Below are 23,448 nucleotides of genomic sequence, written 5' to 3'. Positions count from 1 at the left end.
GGTTGCCATGGGGAGCGGGGGCGGTAAAAGATTTTGTGTGGGGAGGAGGCACAAGAAGTGGAAAGTTTCCACTGAAAATGTTGATTAAAATGGTGAAAAAAAAGTCACTTCCCATCAACATTTTCTGTGGGGGGGAAAAACAGCATTTCCCAATGTTTGAAATCCAACTTCTCTGGCCTGGTTTAACTGCATGGTCCAAGGGGCGGGACGTTGGTGTTTTTATTATTAATTATTTGCCTTGGGGCAGTTGTTTCATTCTATGTGTAGCTAGACAGACCTGCCCTCCCTTAGCACCCTAAAAATAGCAGCGTGGATGTTGTCTCAGGTTCGCAGCTCACGGCCAGGCCCGCCTGCCTTCCCCCCGGTCTGAGCTCAGGGGACTAGCCCAAGTCACTAGCACCGTACCAGTCACCCTGCCAGTTTTTGCATGCTAGCTCCGGCGAAGGTAGCCCGAATCTTTTCACAAGTAGCCCTGCTACATGGGAGCAGAGCGTGGCAATGACCTGCTCTGGCTGCACATGCCCCCCAGCCAGCCTTCAAGCCTCCCTGCTCATTGACTGGCTAAAAATGCCACCCCCCTGTCACTGAAGTGCAGAAGACCTTTCCACTGCAGAAGACCTTTCCAGCCCACCCACTGCTCTGAAGGTGATGCTACGCCCCGGTGGGCGAGGTTTAGAACCTAGCATGAAAACAGCTGGAGAACGTGGCTGGGTAGAACGATTAAAAGTTCCACAGATTTGAAGCTCATTAGATTGTCTTGTCTAACGTCCGTAACGCGGGCCAGAGATTATCTGTAATGCCACGGCAAGTCCATGGCAGCTGTTTGAGACAGGTGTCTTTTAGGAAGATGTCTTCATTTGATGATACTTGACAATGCGTTCCTCCAGAGTGAATAGATATAGCGCCCAATGACAGGCCCCTAAAGACCTGTTAAAAGTGAAAGTGTAAAACATTTGGAGGTTGAAAAAAAGAGCCTTTTCAAAACCAGACATTTCTACCCCAAAATGTGCTTTTGATGTTTTTTTTTAAAAAACAAAATATTGAGTTATTTACCATTTTTCCTTTCCCTTCTGTGACAAAATTGGGGATTTTCTTACCGTTTCACAGGAATACGGTGAGTGCCTCAGTTTCCCCTGTGTGCTTCATGTTTAACGAGGTGGTGGGAGAGGGTTTGTTGGTGCAGAGGACCCTCCAGCTGTGACCTCGCCTAGAAGCCAGGACCCCGGACGGCAGCCTGGAGATGGGGTACCCTAGTGACTGGTGACCTGGAGCACAAGTCCTGTGAGTCCATGACACCCCCCCTTTTTTCTTCCTTTTTTTTCCAGTGGCAAAAGGGAAAAGATCAGGGGGAGGATTGGAAAGAGGAAATGACTCACAAATACCCCCGCCCTGAAAAATGGGGGGAAAAAATGAAAAAGTTCTAAAAAAAAAAATTCTGATGAAAATTTCCAAACACACAAAAAATTAAATAAATGAAACATTTAAAAACTTTAAAAATGAAAAAAGGTCCATAGATTCTAAGGCCAGACTGGACAACTGTGATCATAGTCCTGGGATAGTCAATTATTTCTTGTCGAAGTCCCAATTTCTTGGTCAAGGTCTAGTCGATGTCCAGACTCCAGAGAAAAGAATTAAAAAAAAATAATAAGAAATAAGTAAATAAAAAGATGTCAGTGTTCATTCAAAAGCATCTGGTGGTGCAGCTCTGGCCTGCGCTTCGTTTATTGACTCCCCTGATTTAATCTGACCATGTAACACAAGCCAGTGAACTCCGCGGAGTCCATGCCTCTTTGAACTACAGCCGGGCTTTCAGAAAAAGATCCAGTCTTGAGGCAAGAATTTGGGAGCTTTTGTCCATTTTTTCACAACCAGCCGTAAGCCCTTATCATGCAAACTGATCCTAGTCCCGTTGCATTGTGGGTCACTTTTGCTCAGGATTGTGGGAGAAGTCCGTCCAACTTGGGGAATTGTTGGAAGAGGGAATAATCCATGTGGCTGCATGGAGGATTCCCAACAGGATTTATTATTATGTTACCGTAGCACCAACCCAAACCCTAACCCAGTGCTGCTCTACATACAAATGGTCAGTATTTAGCGTGGGCATAGTCGTCTAGCCAAGCGATGGCATCTTCAGCGGCATGACGCAGTTCTAGCCCACCGCTGATCTAGTTGGCAGGCTTTTATCGACAACGTGCGACATCGCCTTGCACAAAGGGCTGTCATGAAGGCCCCAGCGATGCTGGTTGGCTGGACACAGACCTTGCCCGGTCTGGAACCTGTTCAACAGGGACCGTTGGCGATGAGGCAGGTCAAACCCAGGCAGGCAGATTGTGGGGTCGGCGATGAGGGACTGGTTGGGGATTATAACAGATCCATTCCTCTCTCCAGAGGGTTTCCACCCTGACATCCTGGCGTGGCGGATGAGACCATAATGGGCGACGTGATGGGTTAAAAAGGTCATTGTGCCGTGGCAGGCTTGGGCTGGCGCGTACTTTCTCCAGTAACTTGCCAGTGGCGACCTCTCGTCTGATATGAGGAGGAGCGATATTGCTCAGGACGGGAGCCAGGGGAGTGGAGTTGGACGCAGGGCGCTGGAGATGAGGCGCAGGGCGGCAGATAACTGCATATCCACCAGTTTGGTGCGTGACGATTGACTCCATACTGGTGCGCAGCACTCGGCCACCGAATACGAGGTGGCAAGAGCCTGGTAAGTGACTTTCTGTCAATGTTTGCAACCTGTGCCCCGCCCAGTCAGCACACAGCTGCGGCCCATGTGACATCCTCAGGATCATACAGGTGGTATATATATTGTGTGGATGCAGCCCACATAACACATAGAGAGCTGCATATGTGGCCCACAGTGGTAACTAGGTTGAGAACCACCACCTTCAGTCCTGGAGAGCTTCCAACTAAAAGGCCAGACAGAGCGTGGGAGAGGAAACAGAGGTGAACTGACTTGCCGAAAGTCACCCAGACGGCCGAGCTGGGACACAAATCTAGGTCTACAGAATGCCAATCCAGCGCTGCCCCACCCACTGGACCACACTGCTGCTATGTGATGAGTTTGTCTGTCTGTGAGGCAGAAGCACAGAGCTTGGAGTACCGTAGAACCCGTCACACGGCATCATCTCACGCTGCAGCACGAGGGTCTTTCTGCAGCTGGCCGAGCAGCGATTCAGGGACGCAGAGAATGAGCTCCGATCCTGGAAGAGATCCGTGGACCAAGAAAGACGGAGGACTGGTCTGCACGGAAAACTTCCAGCAGGATAGCAGCGTGTCTCGGGGGTGTGGGAAAGTAGACAGTGCTAGGTCGATGGAAGAATTCTTCCACATCCCTACGTGTCACCTTTCGGGAGAATCTCTCCCGTTGCTGTCCACACTGCAATGCTGCAGCCGTGCTGCCATAGCATTGTAAGTGTAGCCATCACCAGGGAGCGTGACTGTCACATTGTTACTTACGCAGACAAAACGGGGGCTGCTGGAACTCGCCCCGGCAGCATCAGGACTTGCAAACTGAGCTGCAGCACGTCACACCTCCGCTGGCAGCCTCGGTGTCTGGGGGCCTTGCAGGAAACCGTCTTCAGGCAAGAATGTCTCTGCTAGGCGAGCAGCTTTCAGCAGCCCTTTGCACCCACACGTTATCAGCTTTGGCTCATCAGTCCACACCTGTTCTTCCCCTGCTGCATCCCACTTCCTCAGCTGCTAGGATTCTCAGAGTGTCTCAGAACAGGGCCTCCTGCTGTTGGAGACTGGGGGCTGCAGACCGGTTTCCTGGAGACGTGTCCTCGTTTCGGGCCACACGGGACCACTAGGCCATCTAGCCTGACATATCCAGAGACCTGCCGAGCAGAGAGAGGGCGGCGGCTTCGGCAGATGTTACTGAGCATGCTCAGTCATCAGAACATAAGAATGGCCAGACCCTAATCACCCCCCCCCCCCCCACGCATCACCTCTGGTCATATCTTTTATTGGATCTGTTGGAGAGAGAGACAAGCCTTCGAGGTCCACAGAGCTCTGCTGCCTCTCTGGGAAAGGTCCTCAGCGTGTCACAGCTCAAAACAAGGTGGAAGAGATGGTGAAGCATAAGGAGTTAACAAGAAACCACTCCAGATAACACAGGCCAGAGAATCTCACAATGTTACCCCTGTACCGAGCCCAGTGACTTGTGTTTGACTAAAAGCCTCTTCCCAAAAGGCATCAAGAGATGGAGCATCCACCACTTCCCTTGGGGGTTTCTTCCAATGATTAATCACCCTCATTTGTGCCCAGTACAATGGGATCCTGATCTCAGCTGGGGCAGGGGCTGTCTCTCCCTGTGTGTCTGTGGAGTGCCTGGCACAACGGGGCCCTGATCTCAGCTGGGGCAGGGACTGTCTCTCCCTGTGTGTCTGCAGTGCCCAGTACAATGGGACCCTGATCTCAGCTGGGGCCTCTAGGTGTTACCATCATGTATACAATAATGTCCCAGGAATCTTTTAATACTCTGAAGACAATATTAGAAGCACTGTGAAAAAATTATAGATTTATTTATTTTTTTAAATTATCCAAGGGCCAGATTCCCAGCTGGTGTGAACTGGCCGTAACTCCATCGGAGTCAATGGGCCCAGACCCCCAATGGGTGTAAATCAGCATTGTGCCATTCACTTTATCAGCATTACTCAGATTTACGCTGCCTGAGGTTTTGTTAGCTGCAATAGAGCTGAGAACACAGGATGTTCTGCATTCTATAGATGCAGCCAGAGGTCGCCAATCCACCCGGTTAAATGCGCACAGCTTCCTTTTGGCAAATCCATTTATAGTGAGTGTTGCAGATTTCAGACTTGATCTGATTCTTCTTTACTGCAGCACAGCTGTTCTCTTCCGCAGGACCCGATACCATGAATCTGTGAAAGGAGTGAAGGAGACAGTCACAATCAGTGAGTTTAGAGGTGGAGAAGAGGGTCTATAGCAGCTTTTCTCCTTTCTTTCAGGATGTTGGGGTTCCAGCGTCATCTCTAGTCCTCCCCTAGATAGGCTAATACATGAAACAAGTTGATATATTGAAGTCCAGACGTGGTGGAGAGGGGCACCTGGTACAGAAACTTGCAGCAAAGTGATTAATCAGAGGGCTAGCGCTGAGAGGCCAATCTTTAGAACAGATGCAAATGTTCCGCTTTTGAAACTTACATGAAAAGTTGAGTCAATTTCAAATTTCAGTGAAAAAACAGAGTAATTTTGATTAATTTTGAGTGATCTAGTTTTTTGACCAACTATGGAGGCAGTTGGGACTTTCTCAGTTTTGAAATTGATCAGCTTTTGAATTTTAAAATCTCAGATGTTGACAAAAAACAAGAAAAGATTGAAAAAATAGTGTTTCTCCCCATTTTGTAACCAGTTTTGCCCAGGAGTGTGGGGCCATGCAAACTGAGACCCGGATCCTGCAAACATTTATGTACTTGCCTTGATTTCCTCCCATGCATACTGCCATTCACTGCCATGAGACTTAACCCCATGTGTGTTTGCAGGATTGAGGTCTTTATCCTGTAAGATTTAATGGATGAAATCCTTGCCCCATGGAGGTCAACAGCAGATTTGCCATTGACTTTAATAGGGCCCAGGGTTTCACACTATGTATTTATTCCAGACTCATGTCAAATACTTATCAGGAAACACTCACAGCGTTTGATTTAACGGGGAACCATCCACCCAGGTCCACTTCCTCCCTGGGGATGTGATGTTGAGTCCAATCCACGCCGGAATTTGATTTCCTGTAATATTCTGTGTGAACTCCTGTGACATGGACACGGTGTCAGAGAGAACAGAACATGGTAGAATTCTCTGGCTCCTTTGCTCACAATGCAAATGAGACCTGATCTCTAGTTTGGGTTTTGATCATTAATATTGGTGACGAATCAGGACTAGCTGAAACTCCAATTGAAAGTAAACATAACAAACAATCTATAGCATTAATTAATAACTGAGTCAGTCCTGTTCCCCTCCACCAAGATTTTGATGAATTTTGGTTATCATTTTTGGGGAACATCAGTAAACATTCTCAATTTTTTTGAATGACAATTTTTACAATTTTTGTGCTGTTTTTTTTTTTTTTAAACACAGCTCTAATAAATAATTAATAGCATTTCAACCCTGGGCAAACATCAGCTGTTATCCACCTACTGCACCTCTTTCCAGATAGGATTCTGTACGGAGTGAACAAACCCTGTGCAACGTTGCTATACAGCTGTTACCCAGCTGTCCCACCCCAGAAGTAGCCGCATCCCAGCGATAGCCAAGTGATTCCTGTCTCCAGTTTGTACCTAATCATTTTAACACTGTAAAACGTTTTGGGATCTACTATTAATATATTTATTTATATAATAATTATATAATGCATTTATTTATATAAAAATTTAATCGTTCCCAGTCTAAGTGTATAGGCTTGGGACGATTTGATATTTATCAGCAATTGTTGACTTTACCGTACACACACAAACTGATGAAAAATATTTCCACTGACAATAATCAAAATTTACAGAGAGGCAAAGTAAGAAAAATGTTATTTGAGACCTTAGCATTTGATTTAAGGATTCTTGCTTTGTATATGTTGACTGTTATAAAACTTTACCTTTTTGAATCTCAACATCTACTGTCATTAACTAATTATGGTCCGACCTCCCTGCCCAGTGTCTGACCCAGCCCCATGATTTCCCACAACCGTGAAAATTTACAGCAATAAAAATTGATAAAAAATACTTGAAATCCATAATTCTGCACAACTGAACATTTAAATTGTTAAAAAATGATTTCAAATAAATGGAGAATATCTGTCAAAATTCTGAAAAAAACTAACATTTCATTTCCCTTTAAATTTTTCCTGTCAAAAACAGAAAAATTGTGAATGAAAATTTTACTTTCAAAAGTTTGTTGCTGGGAAAATAAAAGAGGGCTTCGTGACCTGCTCTCATTAACAAGGACACAACTATGGTGAAGTTTAGCACATTCTTTACCAGTTCCTCCCGGTCTTGGATCACTAGCAGGTGAGATTCCCTCCGTGAGCAGTCATCCCAGCCCCTGCTCCAGTATTGGTTCTCTTCAGACAGCCAGTAGCACTTGTCCCTGTGCGGCACCCAGTGCCTGGGGCAGAGTTTGCACCCGGAGCCCTCTGGACGGGGAAATGGAACAATTATTAAAATAATGGATCTGATTGTTCTGACCTGCTCCACCAGCAGAGACACATGGAGCCTTCACACTCAATGTTTTAATGAGACAAAGGGCAGCGCATTGGCAGAACTCTGGGGAGCGTGGCAAGACCATACCACCATGGGGTGCTCAGAGTAAGTGCTGGCTCCAATACCCCAGTGTGATGCAAGGGGGCGCTGTGCTACAGGTTAGCGTAGCAGGAGGATCAGCAGGGCGCGCTCTCCCCTCACAGTCAGTGCTGGCCCCAATGCCCCATTGTGGCGCTGCGGGGGCGTGGGGGGGGGGCTGTGTTCAGTTATCAGGGTAGAGGCTCAATAAAGTGCTCTCACCAGCCACTGCTGACCCCATTGCGCCAGTGCAGTGCTAGGGGGCGCTGTGCTGCAGGGCTCAGTAGGGAGTATGTTAATGTCAGTCAATGCTGGCCCTGATCTCAGCTGGGGCAGGGCCTGTCTCTCACTTTGTGTCTGTGCAGCACCCAGCACAATGGGGCCCTGATCTCAGCTGGGGCAGGGCCTGTCTCTCCCTGTGTGTCTGTGCAGCACCTGGCACAACAAGGCCCTGATCTCAGCTGGGGCAGGGCCTGTCTCTCCCTGTGTGTCTGTGCAGCACCTGGCACAACAAGGCCCTGATCTCAGCTGGGGCAGGGACTGTTTCTCACTTTGTGTCTGTGCAGCGCCTGGCACAACAAGGCCCTGATCTCAGCTGGGGCAGGGACTGTCTCTCGCTGTGTGTCTGTGCACACAGGGGCCCTGATCTCAGTGCCTCTAGATGCTACACATGTAATACACATATCAGCTAAAGAACTATAAAATCATAATTCACTATTATTGCTAAAGCTGCCTGTATCTTTCAAAGCTCAGATCACCCTGGCTAGCCAGTAGCAGTCACTGTTGAGGCAGTAGATTCCTGGTGATATTATAGAGGCTCATGAGAGGAGGGATGGGATAGAGAGGGTGTGGGAACGAAGGTGTCTCGGCTTTATGTAAACATCCGGGTGTGTAACAGTGAGGGTGAGTGACAGGTTGGATACAGGATGCGTGGGGGTTACCTGCCGAGCTGTTTTCCACCCCACACAAGTTTTGCTTGAGGCAAGATCGGAAATTCTCCAATGTACGGTTGCACACTGTTGTGTTTTCATTTATCTCACACGAGTCGCTCTTCGGGGCGGTCTGCGGGACGGCTGCCGTCTGGCGATTCTGGGAAGGGCGCTGGCCAACTTCAGGATAAATTAAAGCAAAAAATTGGAAAAGACAAGGCCAGATTCCAGCTAGTGTAGATCAGCCGTAACTCCAGCCACAGGCGCTCCACCCCAGCTTCGTCCTGAGGCCCCGCCCTCACTCCGCCTCTCCTGCTGAGGCCCCGCTCTCACTCCGCCTCTCCCCCCGAGGCCCCGCCCTCACTCCGCCTCTCCCTCCGAGGCCCCACCCTCACTCTGCCTCTCCTGCCGAGGCCCCGCCCTCACTCCACCTCCCCCCGAGGCCCCGCCCTCACTATGCCTCTTCATGCCCCTGCTTCACCCCCTTCTCCATCCTCTCTCCCTTCCTTGCCCCACTGTCTCCTGCCCCATCCCCCTTCCCCTGCCCTCCAAACAGCTGATTGGGAGCCATCCCAGGGGCCACGCTGAACCACTGTGGCTGGTGGGAGCTGAGCACCTCCTATTTTTTTCTGTCTGTGCTTGAGGCCTGGAGCACCCCTGACGTTAGTGCCTATGGCTCCATCGGAGTCAATGGACCAGATCCCAGCCGGTGTGAATCTATGTCACTCCATTACAGTCAATGGGAGATCCCCAGGCAGTGTAAATCAATGAGACTAAGGCAATTTATAGCAACTGAGAATCTGGCACAGTTGTCCCAGAATCACAAATTTCAAGGCTAGAAGAGACCATTTGGATCATCTAGTCTGACCTCCTGTATCCCCCAGGCCAGAGGCCGCCGCTCAGCGATTCTGGCATTGAGCCCCAACAAGGTGTGTTGAGTTCCCGGTGCGTTGCTGGGCCGCAGCCCAAAACCCACAGCCGGGGGCTACTCACCCAGGACAGCCAGCACTATCACTGCTCCCAGCAGGACGATGTTCCCGGCCCAGCCCACCCGCAGAGCGATCCGATGCCAAAGCGGGCACTGCGGACAAGCTGCAAGAATCAAGGGGGGAAATGCAGAGCCGGTTTGCATGCACCGGGGGAGATAACTGCCTGTGGTGCACCCACACCCATTGACATCTGCAAGGCGACGTCTCTGCCCTTTAACGCGCTGGCCTGGCCTGTTTGCAGTTCTTGCCTGTCAGTGGAAACAAGCCCCCTTGTTTGGCTGTGGCTAGCTGAGCAAATTGCAGCAAAAGTCTCTGAGAAGGAGGTGGAGAAGACACTGCTCTTTTCAGCTCAGCAGATCAGGAAACCCACTGCCGGAAGTGGGGGGGGGGAGGTGAACGTGTGTTAATGATCATACAGAGATACAGTAAACTGGTGTAACCCATCAGCTCTGAGTGGATCTCTAAACTGAGGCTGGATGGGATGATTCCAATCATCTCAACTCATCTCCTCAACAGACGGAGCTGGGAATTTCACCCAGTATTTCCTGCCTCCAGCCCGGCAATACGTGGTGGGATGAAAGCGAGTCACAGCATACATCACTCAGTGTCACACCTTGCAGGAGGCATCATCTCCTAAGGGATCCCTTTGTGCTGCGATCCCGGTTTAGAGAGGGGGAGGAGCTGTCAGACCCAGCGCAGAGACACCAACACTCTCCTTGGTTGTGACGCCCACAAAAAAACTTGACAATGGCTAGGCTGAGGGTGCAGCCACCACAGCTCCTCACAGCGACCATTATGGGTTCGTTGCTGTCCCCATCCGTCTGTCTGTCACCTTCTGTCATCTCTTGTCTTAGGCCCAGATTGGAAATGCCATAGGGCAGGGCACTGCCTTTTTATCCCGGGTTTGTACAGCACCCAGCACAACAGCATCCTGGTAAATGACTGGGGCTACTAGAGGCCACGATAATACAAATAATAATTAAGTGACTTGATCGAGGTCATACACAGAGTTAGTGGCAGAGCCAAGAACCAAAACCAGGTTTCCCACGTGCTAGTCTGGTAGCCTAGCAACAAGGACATCTAGCCAAAAGAGGCACTCGCACTGATACACTGGAGTGGGACTGCCTCTGGGTGGTGACTCAGCGAAAGCCCTGCTCCCTCGGTGGTTCAGAGCCGTAGCTGATCGGTTTAGGGACTAAAAATTCGTTGCTGTTTTTTATCCCCTCCAGGAATCAGCCCGACTCTAGAAGGAACTGGAGTGGGTAACAGAATTCTGTCCTCCTAAGGAACTCACCTGGCCCCGTTTCTGTAGTTTCTGGGTTGTGATGGTTCCGCATCATAACCCGGGAAATATTTACCCTCTCTGCACTGCTCTGAGACAGGGCAGCGCTGTTATCCCCACCTTGCGCAGATACCAAGCATAGGCACTGACTCGGTGGGGGCTCCGGGGCTGGAGCACCCCCAGGGAAAAATTAGTGGGTGCTCTGCACCCACTGGCAGCCAAGCTTCTCTCTCCCGCCACATGCCCCACCTCCTCCTCCGCCTACCTCTCAGCACTTCCTGCCTTGCCGCCACAAAGTCATGTTTGGCAGCATGCTGGAAGGGAGGGGGAAGAGTGGGAATGCGGCATGCTCGGGGGGGAGGCAGGGAAGAGGCACGGTCGGGGTGGGGATTTGGGGAAGGGGCTGGAATGGGGGCAGGGCAGGGGCGGGAGGGGGCGGGGTAGGGGTGGGGCCAGGGCAAGAGGGGAGTCGAACACCCACTGGTGGGAGCAGAAGTCGGTGCCTATGATACCAAGGCCAGAAGGGACCATTGTGATCACCTAGTCTGACCTCTAGGCTAGCACAGGCCAGAGACCTGCCCCAAAACAATGCCTACAACGGAGCCGTCAGAAAAACGGCCCAGCTTGAGTTAAAAACGGTCAATGATGGAGAATCCCCCGTGACCCCTGGTAAATTGTTCCACGGGTTAACTACTCTCCCTGTTATAAATGAAACCGTATTTCCAGCCTGAATTTGTCTAGCTTCAAGTTCCAGCCATTGGGCTGTGTTAGACCTTGGCTAGACTGAAGAGCCCGTTATTAAATATTTGTACTGACAGCCTGGGAGCAAGTCACCCCGTCACCTTCTCTTTGTCACGCTGACGAGATGGAGCTCCGGGAGTCTCGCACGGTAACGCAGGTTTTCTAACTTTTTAATCATTCTCGTGGCTCTTCCCTGACCCCTCTCTAGTTCATTAACTTCTTCGTGATCTGTGCCACCAGCACCGGCCGCAGAGCCCAGCAGCGCTTGTACCGGTGACAGACACAGAGGTAATAGAACGCTGCCCTGTCTCTCCACGCCTGCTTACAGGTGGGAAGCGGAGGCACCGAGTGATGGAGTGCCAGCTTTTCTAAGGTATTTAGGCACCTAAAAAACCAGGCCAGGTGTAATTTTTTTAAAGTCTCTAAGTCCCACTGAAGCCAACTTGCTCAGGCACCGACATACCTGTGGAAGTCTGACCCACGCGCCTAGCTCAAGGCGACACAGGGAGTGTGCAAAAAAGGACTTAAACCCAGGTTCTCCAAGCTCTGGGCAAGTGTCTCCCCCGACCCCCCCGGGGCCTCCCTGCTCCTTCCTCTTGGTCTCAGTACGTGTTGGCCGCATTCCAGTCGGGCAATATGACCGCACAGGAGGGCAGAGCTGTACGATATACTGTGACCAACTGTGTCTTGCTCTCACTACGCCCACAGCCTGCATGAAATCGTTTTCTGTGCAAAGTTAAGCTGCAGTTACTCAGTACTGGGGTGAGAGGCGGATTTACCGTAAAACTCAGGATGCCCTGGCACGGGGCCCCCCAACGACAGAGGGCCCCAGGGCCGGGCAACTGCGGTGGCAGAAGCTTGGTCCTGCCAGCTCCTGCTGCAGGCTCCGCCCCCACCGGCAGCCAAGCTTCCCCCTCCCCCACCTCTTCCCCGCCTCCTCCTCCGAGCAGGCTATGGACCCGCCCCTTTCCCTCCCCCCCCCAGGGCTTCCCCCGCTGCCAAACAGCTGTTTACCAGCACTCAGGTCACTGCCTGGGGGAGGGGGAGGAGCAGGGCTGCAGCACACTTGGGGGAGGAGGCAGAGAAGAGGCAGGGGCTGGGCCTTGGGGAAAGGGGTGGAATCGGGGTGGTGTCCCCGCACTTCACCTACACATACCCCCCCAATCCTCCTGCCGTGAGCTGCTCAGGGCAGGGGCCTGGGGTGGGGCAGTGGGCTGGGAGCACCCCCATGACCCCAGCCCACACCCCCAGCTCTGACTCCTGCACCCCCTCCCACACCCCCAGCCACCTGCCCTCTCTGACTCCTGCACCCCACCCCGACATTCCCACCTGCACCGCTTGCACCAAATGGGAGCTGCTCCAGGTAAGCGCTCCACACCCCAACCTCCTGCCCCAGCCCTGAGCCCCCTCCTGCACCCTAACTCCTAACCAGACCCTGCACCCCAACCCCCAGCCTGCTCCTGCACCCCTCACACACCCTAAGTCCTGTCCAGACCCTGCACCCCAACGCTTTCTTACATTTTTTTTTATAAAGCACTTTACAATAGTTAGCCAATGGTACAAACAATATTTGGAAAGATGGTCCGCCGAGACCCTCAGCGATTTTCAAGTGGTCTGTGGAAAAATAAGTTAGACTAGAAAAACAATCAAGGTACCTCACTTTATTTTCATTTACTTGCTATTACTTATAGGTGGGGGATGAAGAAAAACAGAATGAAACACGGGGGCAGTGGGGGAGATAAGAGAGAATGTTCTTTTTCTGGGCTGGGTCCCAAGGAGGGGCCCCAAAAATGAAGCTAAGCACAGGGCCCCACTAACTCTAAATCCACCACTGACTGGGGTCACATTTTCCTCAGCACTCAGGGCCAGATTTGCCGGGCATCAGTACCCACACTCAGGACTCGGTGTCTCAGGAGACAGCTTTCCGGATGTTCCCCGTCCAACAGCAACTTTGGCTGACATTTATGAGCAGATTTCCAGAGATTAGCACCCAATGCGCTGGGCTCCCCTGAAGCCTAGCCACTGCGTGGGGTGCCCACCCGAAAGCTGAGAGCCCCTGCAAATTTGGTCCCACTTGTGGTGCTGAGCATTGTGGGAAAATAAATCAAGGCATACAGGCCAGATGCTCAGCTGCTATGAATCAGCAAAGCCCTGATTTACCGCAATTTACACCAGGGCCAATCTGGCCCTTAGACTGTCGCTGGTTTGGAAGAGTTCAGAGACCAGTCCAGAAGCGAGTCAAAGCATTTCGCTGACCTTCTCCTACGGGCTAGGTCAGTGGTTCCCAACCTTTAACAACCCGCAAACGCCTTTCACTAAAATGTCAAGTCTCGCAAACCCCCTCCTAAAAATGAAAATTTCCCAGGATTTTCTCCTTTACCCGAGTATAAATTATAAAAGCAGTGATCTTGGAAATATAACATTTGTTCTTACGACATGCTTATTACACACTATTGATAATTATTATTTATCCTTACAATATTTTTATGACATTATGAAAATGGCAACACTCTTCCAACATCTCGCTTTCGTAGCTTGTATCACTTTGATTAAGCCTGTTATAAGACAAGGCTCTTAGGTTTCATCAAGGAGTATCAGATGTGAAACAGAAGGAAGGTATTTAAGAAACCAACTCAAAGAGTTCCTCCTACACAAACATTCAGGTCTTGAGCAGTCCAGGCAAACAACACACGTTACAACAAAGCTTAAACTTGTTCTTCATGATAATTTAAAAAACAGCACTAGCTGCCTATTTAATTTTAAAAACAGCAAAACATATCCCCCTCCCTTTCCATTTCTTATAAGGAGTCTTGAAGTTGAAATCTCCTCAGTGATAGAGATGCTTGCTTTGATCTGCTTAGCTCTTGGAAGTCCAGGGGCTCCGGACTGCTGGCCCCGTGCTGCCCAGGGTCCCTAGGGACAGCTCTGTCCACCATTAGGGATTTTTTCCCCCCGAGAACCCCCTGTAACATTTCGTGAACTCCCAGGGGTTCACAAGCCCCAGTTTGGGAAACGATGGGCTAGAGGAACCTAAACCCAGACCCCCAGCTGGTGCAAATCAACTGAAACTGGAGTGACCAGACAGCCAGTGTGAAAAATCAGGACAGGGGGTGGAGGGTAATAGGAGCCTATATAAGAAAAAGACCCCAAAATCAGGACTGTCCCTATAAAATAGGGACATCTGGTCTCCCTAGCTGAAATGCCACCATAGTCTTCAGAGCTGATTTGCACCTGTTGATTATCTGGCCCAGCATAGTGATGCCCAGACAAAAATCTATGTGAAGATGGAGCGAAGGTGGAGTGTATATTTTATCCCTAATTTAATAGTAAAAGCATTCCAGGGGTGTTATAATCATCCTACCACCAAGCACTGCCCCAAAATTGAGAGTTAAGGTTACCCTGCAAAGGAATCCAGGTCTGGAAATTCACAATTAAAGCAGCCACACAACTTAAATCTGTCCTGTAGTGATGCCATGAGATACATATACAATTAGGATGAACACATTTTAGCGTTTTGGATGAAGCTGATTTGAAAGAGACATTAGATTGTCTTCAGGTTATTTTCTTTCACAGAGTCAGGGCTGATTTCAGATCTCAGTGACCCTGTTCCAAATCCAGAGAGACTCCACTGCAATGAATGGGGTCAGGGCTGGATTCAGATCTCAGTGACCCTGTTCCAAATCCGGAGTGACTCCACTGCAATGAATTGTGTCAGGGCTGGATTTTGATCTCAGTGACCAGAGGTAAATCCAGAGCAGCCCCACTGAAGTCAGTGGAGTGAGGACCAAATTCTGCTCTCCGTGACCCTGATGTAAATCCGGAGTTAATGCACTGAAGTCAATGTAGCTGTGCTCGCTTACCCCAGATGGTGATCTGGCCCCTAGTGCATCGCTAGACCTGCTATTTATCAACATTACAGTCACAAAAATGGAATCCCAGCCTCCCAAAATCCACCCCCCTGAAACACCGCCACAAAGTGAAATGCACTCACTGTGATGATGAGCTGGGGCTGGCGTGTCGCTGGGCAGGGAGCCTGCCGGGTGGGTTAGATAAGTGTAGATTACTCCCTCCTCAGCCATAGCCAGCAAAGGTGACCGGCAGGGAGCTGGGTGTGAAAGCACCGTCCTTGTGTCTGAGCTCAGATGACCGACACCTCTTCTATCAGGAAATATTGTCGGTATTGAACTATCCCCACTTCTGACCACGGCCTGGGCTTTGGCGAACGGCTGAATAATTTGTACCTTCTGTCCCAGATGCTCTCTTGAGCGTTGGGCGCTCGACTCTGCTCAGATTCGATGGAGATTCTAACTCAGGCAGGCAGCAAATCCCAGCCTGGAGCCAGTGCAGACAGTCGTGTGTCGAGAGCCTGTCCCTCTGCTTTTCTCTGTGCTTCGAGAATCAATGGTCTTTGAGGGGGCTGCCCACAGCAGTCAGCTGTCAAAAGCCTGTGTAGCTTTCTTAGCTCAAGAGGCGGAAATGAGGTCGAAAAGAGGGTGGGTGGACAGTTTTCTAACAAAATCTTTTCTTGGGGGTTTCACTCAAATGACATTTTTGGCAGAAAGCAGCCACTTTCCTGGGAAAGTTTGGAATGTTCGTCCCCCAACTAACCCCCCCCGCCCTCCCACACACACACACCTGAAAAGGAAAGGCTTTGGTCAGAGGATTGTGTGGGGAGGTTGCAGAAGAAGTGGGAAGTTTCCACTGAAAATGTTGATGAAACTGGCGGGGAAAAAAATCATTTCCATCAACGTTGTCCATGGAAAAACAACCAGCATTTCCCAATGGTTGAAATCAAACTTTTCTGGCACGGTTCAACGGCATGGTCCAAGGAGTGGGAAATTGGTGGGTTTTCATTACTTGTATATAAGGATCTTGGGGCAGTTGTTTCATTATATGTGTGGCTAGGCGTGCGCTTCCTTCACTGCAGCTAGCACCTTAAAAATAACAGCATGGATGTTGCCTCAAGCGAGCAGCTCCAGTCCAGGCCCGTCATCTGCCTTCCCCCAGGTGTGAGCCCAAGTCACTAGCACCGTCCCAGCCACCCTGCCAGTTTTTGCATGCTAGCTCCAGTGAAGCTAGCATGACTCTTTGCTCAAGCAGCCCTAAGTGGGAGCAGAGACTGGCAATGAACTACTCTCCTGCACGTGCCCCCAGCTGTCCTTCAAACCTCCCGGCTCATTGACTAGAAGCTGGGGAAAAAGGTCACACACACACACACACACACACACACTCCCCACCCCGTCAGTGAAGTTTTTCTTTCCACTGCAGAAGACCTTTCCAGCCCACCCACTGCTCTGAATGTGGTGCTATGCCCCAGTGACCTAGGTGAGGTAGCATCAAAACAGCTGGCAAACGTGGCTGTGAAAAGTGATGAATAGTTTCATAGATTTAAAGGTCATTAGAGCGTCTTGTCTAACACCTGTAACGCAGGCCAGAGAACAGTAGAAGTGCAGATGTGGAGTCCACAGCAGCTATTTGAGTTAGAGCAGGGGGTCTCAGACTGGGGGTCGGGCCTCCTCAGGGGGTCGCGAGGTGATTACATGGGGGGGGGGTCGCGAGCTGTCGGCCTCTACCCCAAACCCAGCAGTTATAATAGTGTGCATTATAAAAAGAAGTGTTTTAATTTATGAAGGGGGTCGCACTCAGAGGCCTGCTGTGTGAATGGAGCGCTTCACTGCTTGTCCCCAAAATCAGTCGGAGACCGCTTAATATGCAAGTGCCCGTGCCCTTTTATTCCTTGTGTCAGTTCCCACCACTGTTTCTATACCGTCCATTCCAGTCACCTCCCTGGGAGATAGCTAGCTTCTTCAGCCAGTTGGGCAGTACTACCACCACAGGCTGCTCCTCCCTTTCCTGTCCCACCCCTGCTTCCTTCCTGCCAGCTTTATATAGCCTCCTGACTAAGAAGGACCGCAGGTGGTTTTTCTTAACTCCTTAGGCGAGCCACACCCAGCCAGTACCAATTAATACCCCTTAATTGGAGCTGGGCTAACAGGGGCCTGGCCCAGAACCTTTTCGGCCAGCACCCTGTTACACTCGAACTCATTGGTTCTCGAAGTTTTATATTGGGGTGTATCTTTTAGAAAGTTTAATGATCCTTGACAATACTTCCCTCCGTGGTGTATCGCACAAGGACAGGCCCCTATAGACGTGTCAAAAGTGAAAGCGTTAACCATTTTGGGGTTGAAAAAAATGGCCTTTTCAAAACCAGATCTTTTCACCCATAAATGTATTTTGAGGGCTTTTTTGGAGAACAAAATATTCAGTTACTTATTTTTCCTCTCCCCCATCCCCTTTTTTCCCCTCCTCTTGTTTTTTTCCGGTGGCAAAAGGAAAAAGATCAGGGGGATGGGTGGAAAGAAGAAAAAATCCACACCATCCTCCCCCTGAAAAATGGAGGGAAAAATTGAAAATGAAAAAGTTCTAAAAAATTTCTGATGAAAATTTCCACACACACAAAAATGTGAATAAATGAAACATTGAAAAACTTTCCAAATGAAGCAGGGGCCATTGATTCTAAGGCCAAATGGCACCACTGTGATCATCGGGCCCAGGGGTTGTCAATTATTTTTTGTCCACATCCCAATGTCTTGGTCACGATCTAGTCAAGGTCCAGACCCCATAATTGAAAAATGCCCCAACAACAATGATAATAAATAAGTAAAAAACAAAAAGATTTTTGGGTCTGTTCAAAAGCATCTGGTGGTCTGGATTTGGCCCATGGTCAGGTTACCATGTAACACAAGCCATAGGACTCCCCGGAGTTAATTCCTCTTTGAACTACAGCCGGGCTTTCAGAAAAAGGACCACCCTTGATTCAAGAATGTGGAAGCTTTCACCCATTTTTCAACCAGCCGTAAGTCCTTATCATGCAATCCGATCCTTGCCCCCATTGCATTGTGGGTCATTTTTGCTCAAGATTGTTGGAGAAATCCCTGTGACCTGGGGAATTGTGGAAAGAGGGAATAATCCCCGCGGCTGCATGGAAGATTCCCACCAAGATTTATTATTACGTTACCGTAGCACCAACGTGGTCCCATTGCTGCTCTACATACAAATGCTCAGCGACCTTCTGTGAGTGGTTCTCAACCTGCGGCCCACGGGTTGCTTACGGCCCAATCAGCACACAGCTGTGGCCCATGTGACAGCCTCAGGGCCATACATGTAGTATATATATAGTGTGGATGGGATTGTGGCCCACATAACACATAGAAAGCTGCATATGCATCCCACTATGGTAAATAGGTTGAGAACTGCTTCTGTCCTGAAGAGCTTGCAACTAAATAGACAAGACAGTGGGTGGGAGAGGAAACAGCGGTGAACTGACTGGCTGAAAGACACCCAGATGGCTGAGCTAGGACACAAATCTAAGTCCAATGAAGTCGTCTGGTGCTGCCCTACCCACTGGACCACACTGCTGCTATGTTAGGAGCTTATCCATCCATGAGACAGAAGCGCAGACCAGGGAGTATTTGAGAGCCCACTGCATGGCATACGTTCTGCGGCGGACGGAGTGGAGATTCAGGGAAGCAGAGAATGCGCGCCGGTCCCGGAAGAGAGCCACGGACCAAGAAAGACGGAGGGCTGGTCTGCATTGAAAACTTATGGCAGGATCGGTGCATGTCTCGGGGGGAAATCCACGCCCCTGAGTGATGCAGCTATACCGACCTAACTGGGCCGTGTGAATGCCCCATTGTTAGGTCTGCAGACAAAACGGGGGCTGCTGGAACTAGCCTCAGGGGCATCAGGGTTTGCAAATTGAGCTGCAGCAGGTCACACCTCTGCAAACAGCCTCACGGTCACACTGGCCCACAGGAAACCATCTTCGGGTGAAAACACCGCTGTTAGCTGAGAAGCCTGAGCAGCCCTTCGCACCCACAGGATGTCACCCCCGGCTCATCAGTCCACCCCTGCGCTGTCCCTGCTGCGTCCTACTTCCTCAGCTGCTGGGGTTCTCATGGTGTCGCAGAACGGGGCTGCCTGCTGCTGGGGGGCAGGGCGGCAGAGCGGTTTGCTGTAGATGTGTCACAGTCGGCTGGGCCCACAAGTCTGACATTCTGTATAAGGTGATGTCCCGAGACGACCCATACCTGCCCATAGTGGGGAAACAGAGCGAGGGCAGCAGCTTCAGCAGATGTTACTGAGCATGCTCAGTCCGCGGGAGCGTGCTCAGAACAAGCCAAGCAGCAAATCTGGAGGGAGGGGGCTTGTGACCCCATGTGACCCCCCCACACACACATATCACAGTTGCCAACTTTCCTGTGGTAAATAAGCACCCCGACTTTCACAATCAGCCCAAAATCAAGCTAATCCCATCTCAAAACAAGGCCAAAACAAGCCAATCCCTAAGAACCCCAACATTCTATGTGACTAGATCCCCCCGGCATGCAGGCTGGGACTGGGGTGGGCCCGCTGTGCACCCCTGACTCTCTCCCCTCCTTGCCCCTGCTTGCCCCTTGTCCCCGCTGCCCCCCCTTCCCCCTGCTTCCCCCTTGCCCCTACTTGCCAGGAGCCGATCAAAACAAAAGAAGCAACAAGCTACAACAAGCGACAAGCTACAAGCCCACTAGCCAACAAGCAACTCACAAGCCAATGAAGCCAAAAATAAGCCCAATTTCTGAGGGTTTTTTTCATGGGTTTGGCATGTCTGACACACATGCGTTGCCTCTGGTAATATCTTTTATGGGATCAACTGTCTGTTGATGAGAGAGACAAGCCTTCGAGGTCCACCAAGCTCTTCTGCAGGTCTGGGAAAGGTCCTCAGCGTGTCCCAGCTCAAAACAAGGTGGACGAGATGGTTAAACATAAGGAGTTAACGCGTTGCAAGAAACCACTCCGAATAACACAGGCCGAAGAATTTCACCAGTTACTCCTGTACTGAGCACAGTGACTTGTGTTTGACTAAAAGCATCTTACGGAAAGGCATCGAGACATCAAGAGACGGCGCATCCACCACTTCCCTTGGGAGTTTCTTCCAGTGATTAATCACCCTCACTGTTAGACATTTGTGCCTTGTTTCTAACGAGGATTTGCCTGGCTTTAGCTTCCAGCCTATGGTTCTTGTTCTGCCTTTCTCGGCTACATTAAAGCGCCCTTCAATAGCCAGTATTTTCTCCCCATGAAGGCTGTGATGGGGCAGAGTGGCCCCGCACTGGTACCGCAGGGGTTAACCCTTCCTTTCTAGCAGAGGAAGCCACGCCCTGGGAGCTCTGCTGGGCATGCTCCAACTGGAGAACAGGTATAAAAGCCACAGAGCTGCTCAATCTGGGCCGACCGCCAGAGGAGAAGGAGGCACGCCGCCAGCTCCCGAGGAGAGACAGCTTGCGCACTAGGATCTGGAGGCCAGCCAAGCCGGGACACACCCTGAGGCCCAGACGGAGGACATCACAGGACGGGAACAGACCGGAGGACGCCCCAAAGCAGAGAACCTGGCGTTTATGGTAGGAAGTGACCCAGGGGAGCTTTAGAGGCAAACGGCATTAGAGCCGCACAGACGCTCGGCATGTTGCGGGCAGATCCCCGCTGAGCTAGTGGCAAGGGGAACTTGCCACTATCAGGGCCCTGGGTCGGGATCCTGTGGAGAGGGCGGGCCCGGGTCCCCCTACCATCTCCCCCACACACACACGCATGGGAATTATATGGACTCTGGCCATTGGGCCACACTGCCCTGACACTTGGGGTGAGTTACATGGACTCTGGCCACTAGGCCGCACTATCCCACCGGTGAGGGGGGAGTTATATGGACCCTGGCCATTGGGCCACACTACCCTGACACTTGGGGCGAGGTATATGGACTCTGGCCATTGGACCACATTGCCCTGACTCTTGGTGTGAGTTACATGGACTCTGGCTGTTGGGCCGCACTGCTCCAACGCTGGGAGCGATTTATATGGACTCTGGCTGTTAGGGCCCACTACCCTGACCAAGGGGTGATTGCATAGAGACAGGCCATTAGGCCGCATCCGTCCGCCCACAGAGAGGCGAGCACCAAACTTGGGAGTGGCGAGGTTCTGACACCCCATTCCACCCCTCCACAAAGGCCCTCATTTGGTTTCTATTTAATGCCTGTAGTTAGAGCCGGTCAGGAAACAGAGGAGGAGGAGTTCTGAGGAAAAATGTTGGCAAGGATGAAAAAAAATCATTTGACAGAGTTTTCAGAGGAGTGTTGAAGGCTGGTTTTCGGAGCGCAAAACCAAAACTTGCAAGAAAGGTGACAGTTTTTAAAACCTTGGCCTAACGATGGCAGCGTGACTTCATAGCCAAGACGCAGCCTACGCCAATGGATGGAGCTTTTCTGTTGTAGGAACGCCACACTGGGACGTTAGCTGTGCTGACGGACACGTTCTTCCATCGCCATAGCTGTGTCTACAGTGAGTTAGGGGTAGCTCTGTCCATCAGGGATGTGTGTTGTTCATAAGAATGGCCATACTGGGTCAGATCGGGGGGTTCGGACTGAGGCTCCGGACTGAGGCCGGACTCTACACCGGGGGACGGACTGAGGTTTTGAGGCATACCCCGCCCCGGAGCCCAGCCAGGGAGAGCCGCACTGGCAGCTGTGGGGAGCGGTGGCGGACCCTCCACCTGCCCTGGGCGAGGGGCCCAAGCAGCCCTCCACCCGGTGTTCCAGCCCCCCAGCCACCTCACCCAGGGCAGGTGGAGAAACCCAGACTCCCCACAGCTGCCAGCATAGCTCTCCCCAGCCCAGCTCCAGCTGAGGGATGGGGAGACTCAGAGCCACAGTAAGAGTGGGCAGACAGCTGTGTGGCGCCATGACGGACCCTCCACCTGCCCTGGGCAGGGGGCCAAGCAGCCCCTGTCCCTGTCCCCCAAACCCTCCTCCCAGGGCAAGTGGAGGATCTGCGCCACTGTTCCTCACAGCTGCCCGCCTGCTCTTACTGTCAGAGCTGCTCTCCGCCGAAATGGTCTGTGGCTATAAAGCGGAGACCCACGGATTTGCAGGGCTCTAGTCAGAGGTTTAGGGACACTGAGAGCATGGAGTTGCATCCCTGACCATTGATGGACCTGTCGTCCGTGAACGTATCTAATTCTTTTATTCACACCCCTAACTGATGTCGCTACATCGACTCTGACTTTTAAGAGCTAGTCGACACTTCACAGAGCTAATCTACAGCGGTGCCGCTGGAGCACGTCAGTGTAGACATTTACTACATTGACAGGACAGGTTCTTCCTCCTTTCTGAGTGGCAGTAGCTAGGGATTGCTCAGGGGTGTGAGAAAACACACCCTATGGCACCATAACTATGCCAACCAAACTCCCAGTGTAGACACAACTAGGTCGACAGAAGAATGCTTCCATCAACCTAGCTACCGTCGTTAAGGGAACGGGATGTTCCTATACCGAGTGGAAAAACCTCCTCCTTTGGCATAGGCTCTGTCTACACTCTGGGGTTGTGCCGGCACAGCTACGGCAACCTAGCTACACTGGTATAGTCTCTGTAGTGTAGACACAGCCCAGTTTCCATATCTGTAAAATGGGTGTAATCCTTCCCTCCCTCACTGGAGTGGTGCGGTGATAAACTCTGTCTGCGGTTTTGAGGTGCTGACCTACTGCAGGGATGGGAGACCAGAAGCGGTTAGATTAGGCCTGATTCACACAGTGACTCAGCCTGAGAATGGAGATTAGAATTGTTCCTGGCTCCTACCCCAAAGCCTAGTCCATGAAATCACATTACCTCGGCCTGGTCTATATTAAGAAGTGAGGTGGACATAGCTATGTAGCTATCAACATAGCCCTCGGTGTAAACACAGCTTGGTCGACGGAAGAAGTCTTCCAACCCCTTCCATTGGTGCGTCTACACTACAGTGTTATGCCAGCCCAGCTACGCTGATGTAACTATGCCAGGATAGTCTCCATAGTGTAGCTATATCCTTAGCAGCTGCTCTCTGATGCTATCCACCCTGCTGTACTTTTCGGGGGATAACACACTGGAGGAGGAGAACTCCTTTCCAAACCCTAACACAGCTCTTCAGCATCTAACGCCCTATTGGAACAACAAGGAATGCCACTGATTAGGGGCATGGAAAGACTTTCACATCAAAAGTATTTGGGAGTGTCTGTCTTTGAGGGGAGATGGATGGGACACCATAAATGTACACAGGATTAATGGAATAGATTGGGCACTGCTATTTTACCTGTCTCATGACACAAGAACAAAGTCCTATTCAGTGAAAACTGAAAAGGGGCCAAATTCAAAATCAAGT

At 50.9% G+C, this 23,448-nt stretch overlaps 1 protein-coding gene across 1 annotated transcript; it reads right to left on the bottom strand.

Moving 5' to 3' along the window:
- Nucleotides 1-4,502: 4,502 nt before the first annotated feature.
- Nucleotides 4,503-15,575, bottom strand: LOC128847844 (killer cell lectin-like receptor subfamily B member 1B allele C). Its single transcript, XM_054047571.1, has 6 exons — nucleotides 15,219-15,575; nucleotides 9,209-9,307; nucleotides 8,228-8,395; nucleotides 6,987-7,141; nucleotides 5,657-5,769; nucleotides 4,503-4,883 (listed from the first exon to the last, which is right to left on the bottom strand). The coding sequence occupies exons 1-6, from the start codon at nucleotides 15,304-15,306 to the stop codon at nucleotides 4,760-4,762; spliced, it is 747 nt and encodes a 248-aa protein (XP_053903546.1). The 5' UTR covers nucleotides 15,307-15,575; the 3' UTR covers nucleotides 4,503-4,759.
- Nucleotides 15,576-23,448: the final 7,873 nt, after the last annotated feature.

Source organism: Malaclemys terrapin, chromosome 13 (assembly GCF_027887155.1).
Source record: "Malaclemys terrapin pileata isolate rMalTer1 chromosome 13, rMalTer1.hap1, whole genome shotgun sequence".
In the NCBI taxonomy this organism is placed as follows: Eukaryota; Metazoa; Chordata; order Testudines; family Emydidae; genus Malaclemys; species Malaclemys terrapin.
This window is presented reverse-complemented; position numbering and strand designations above follow the sequence as displayed.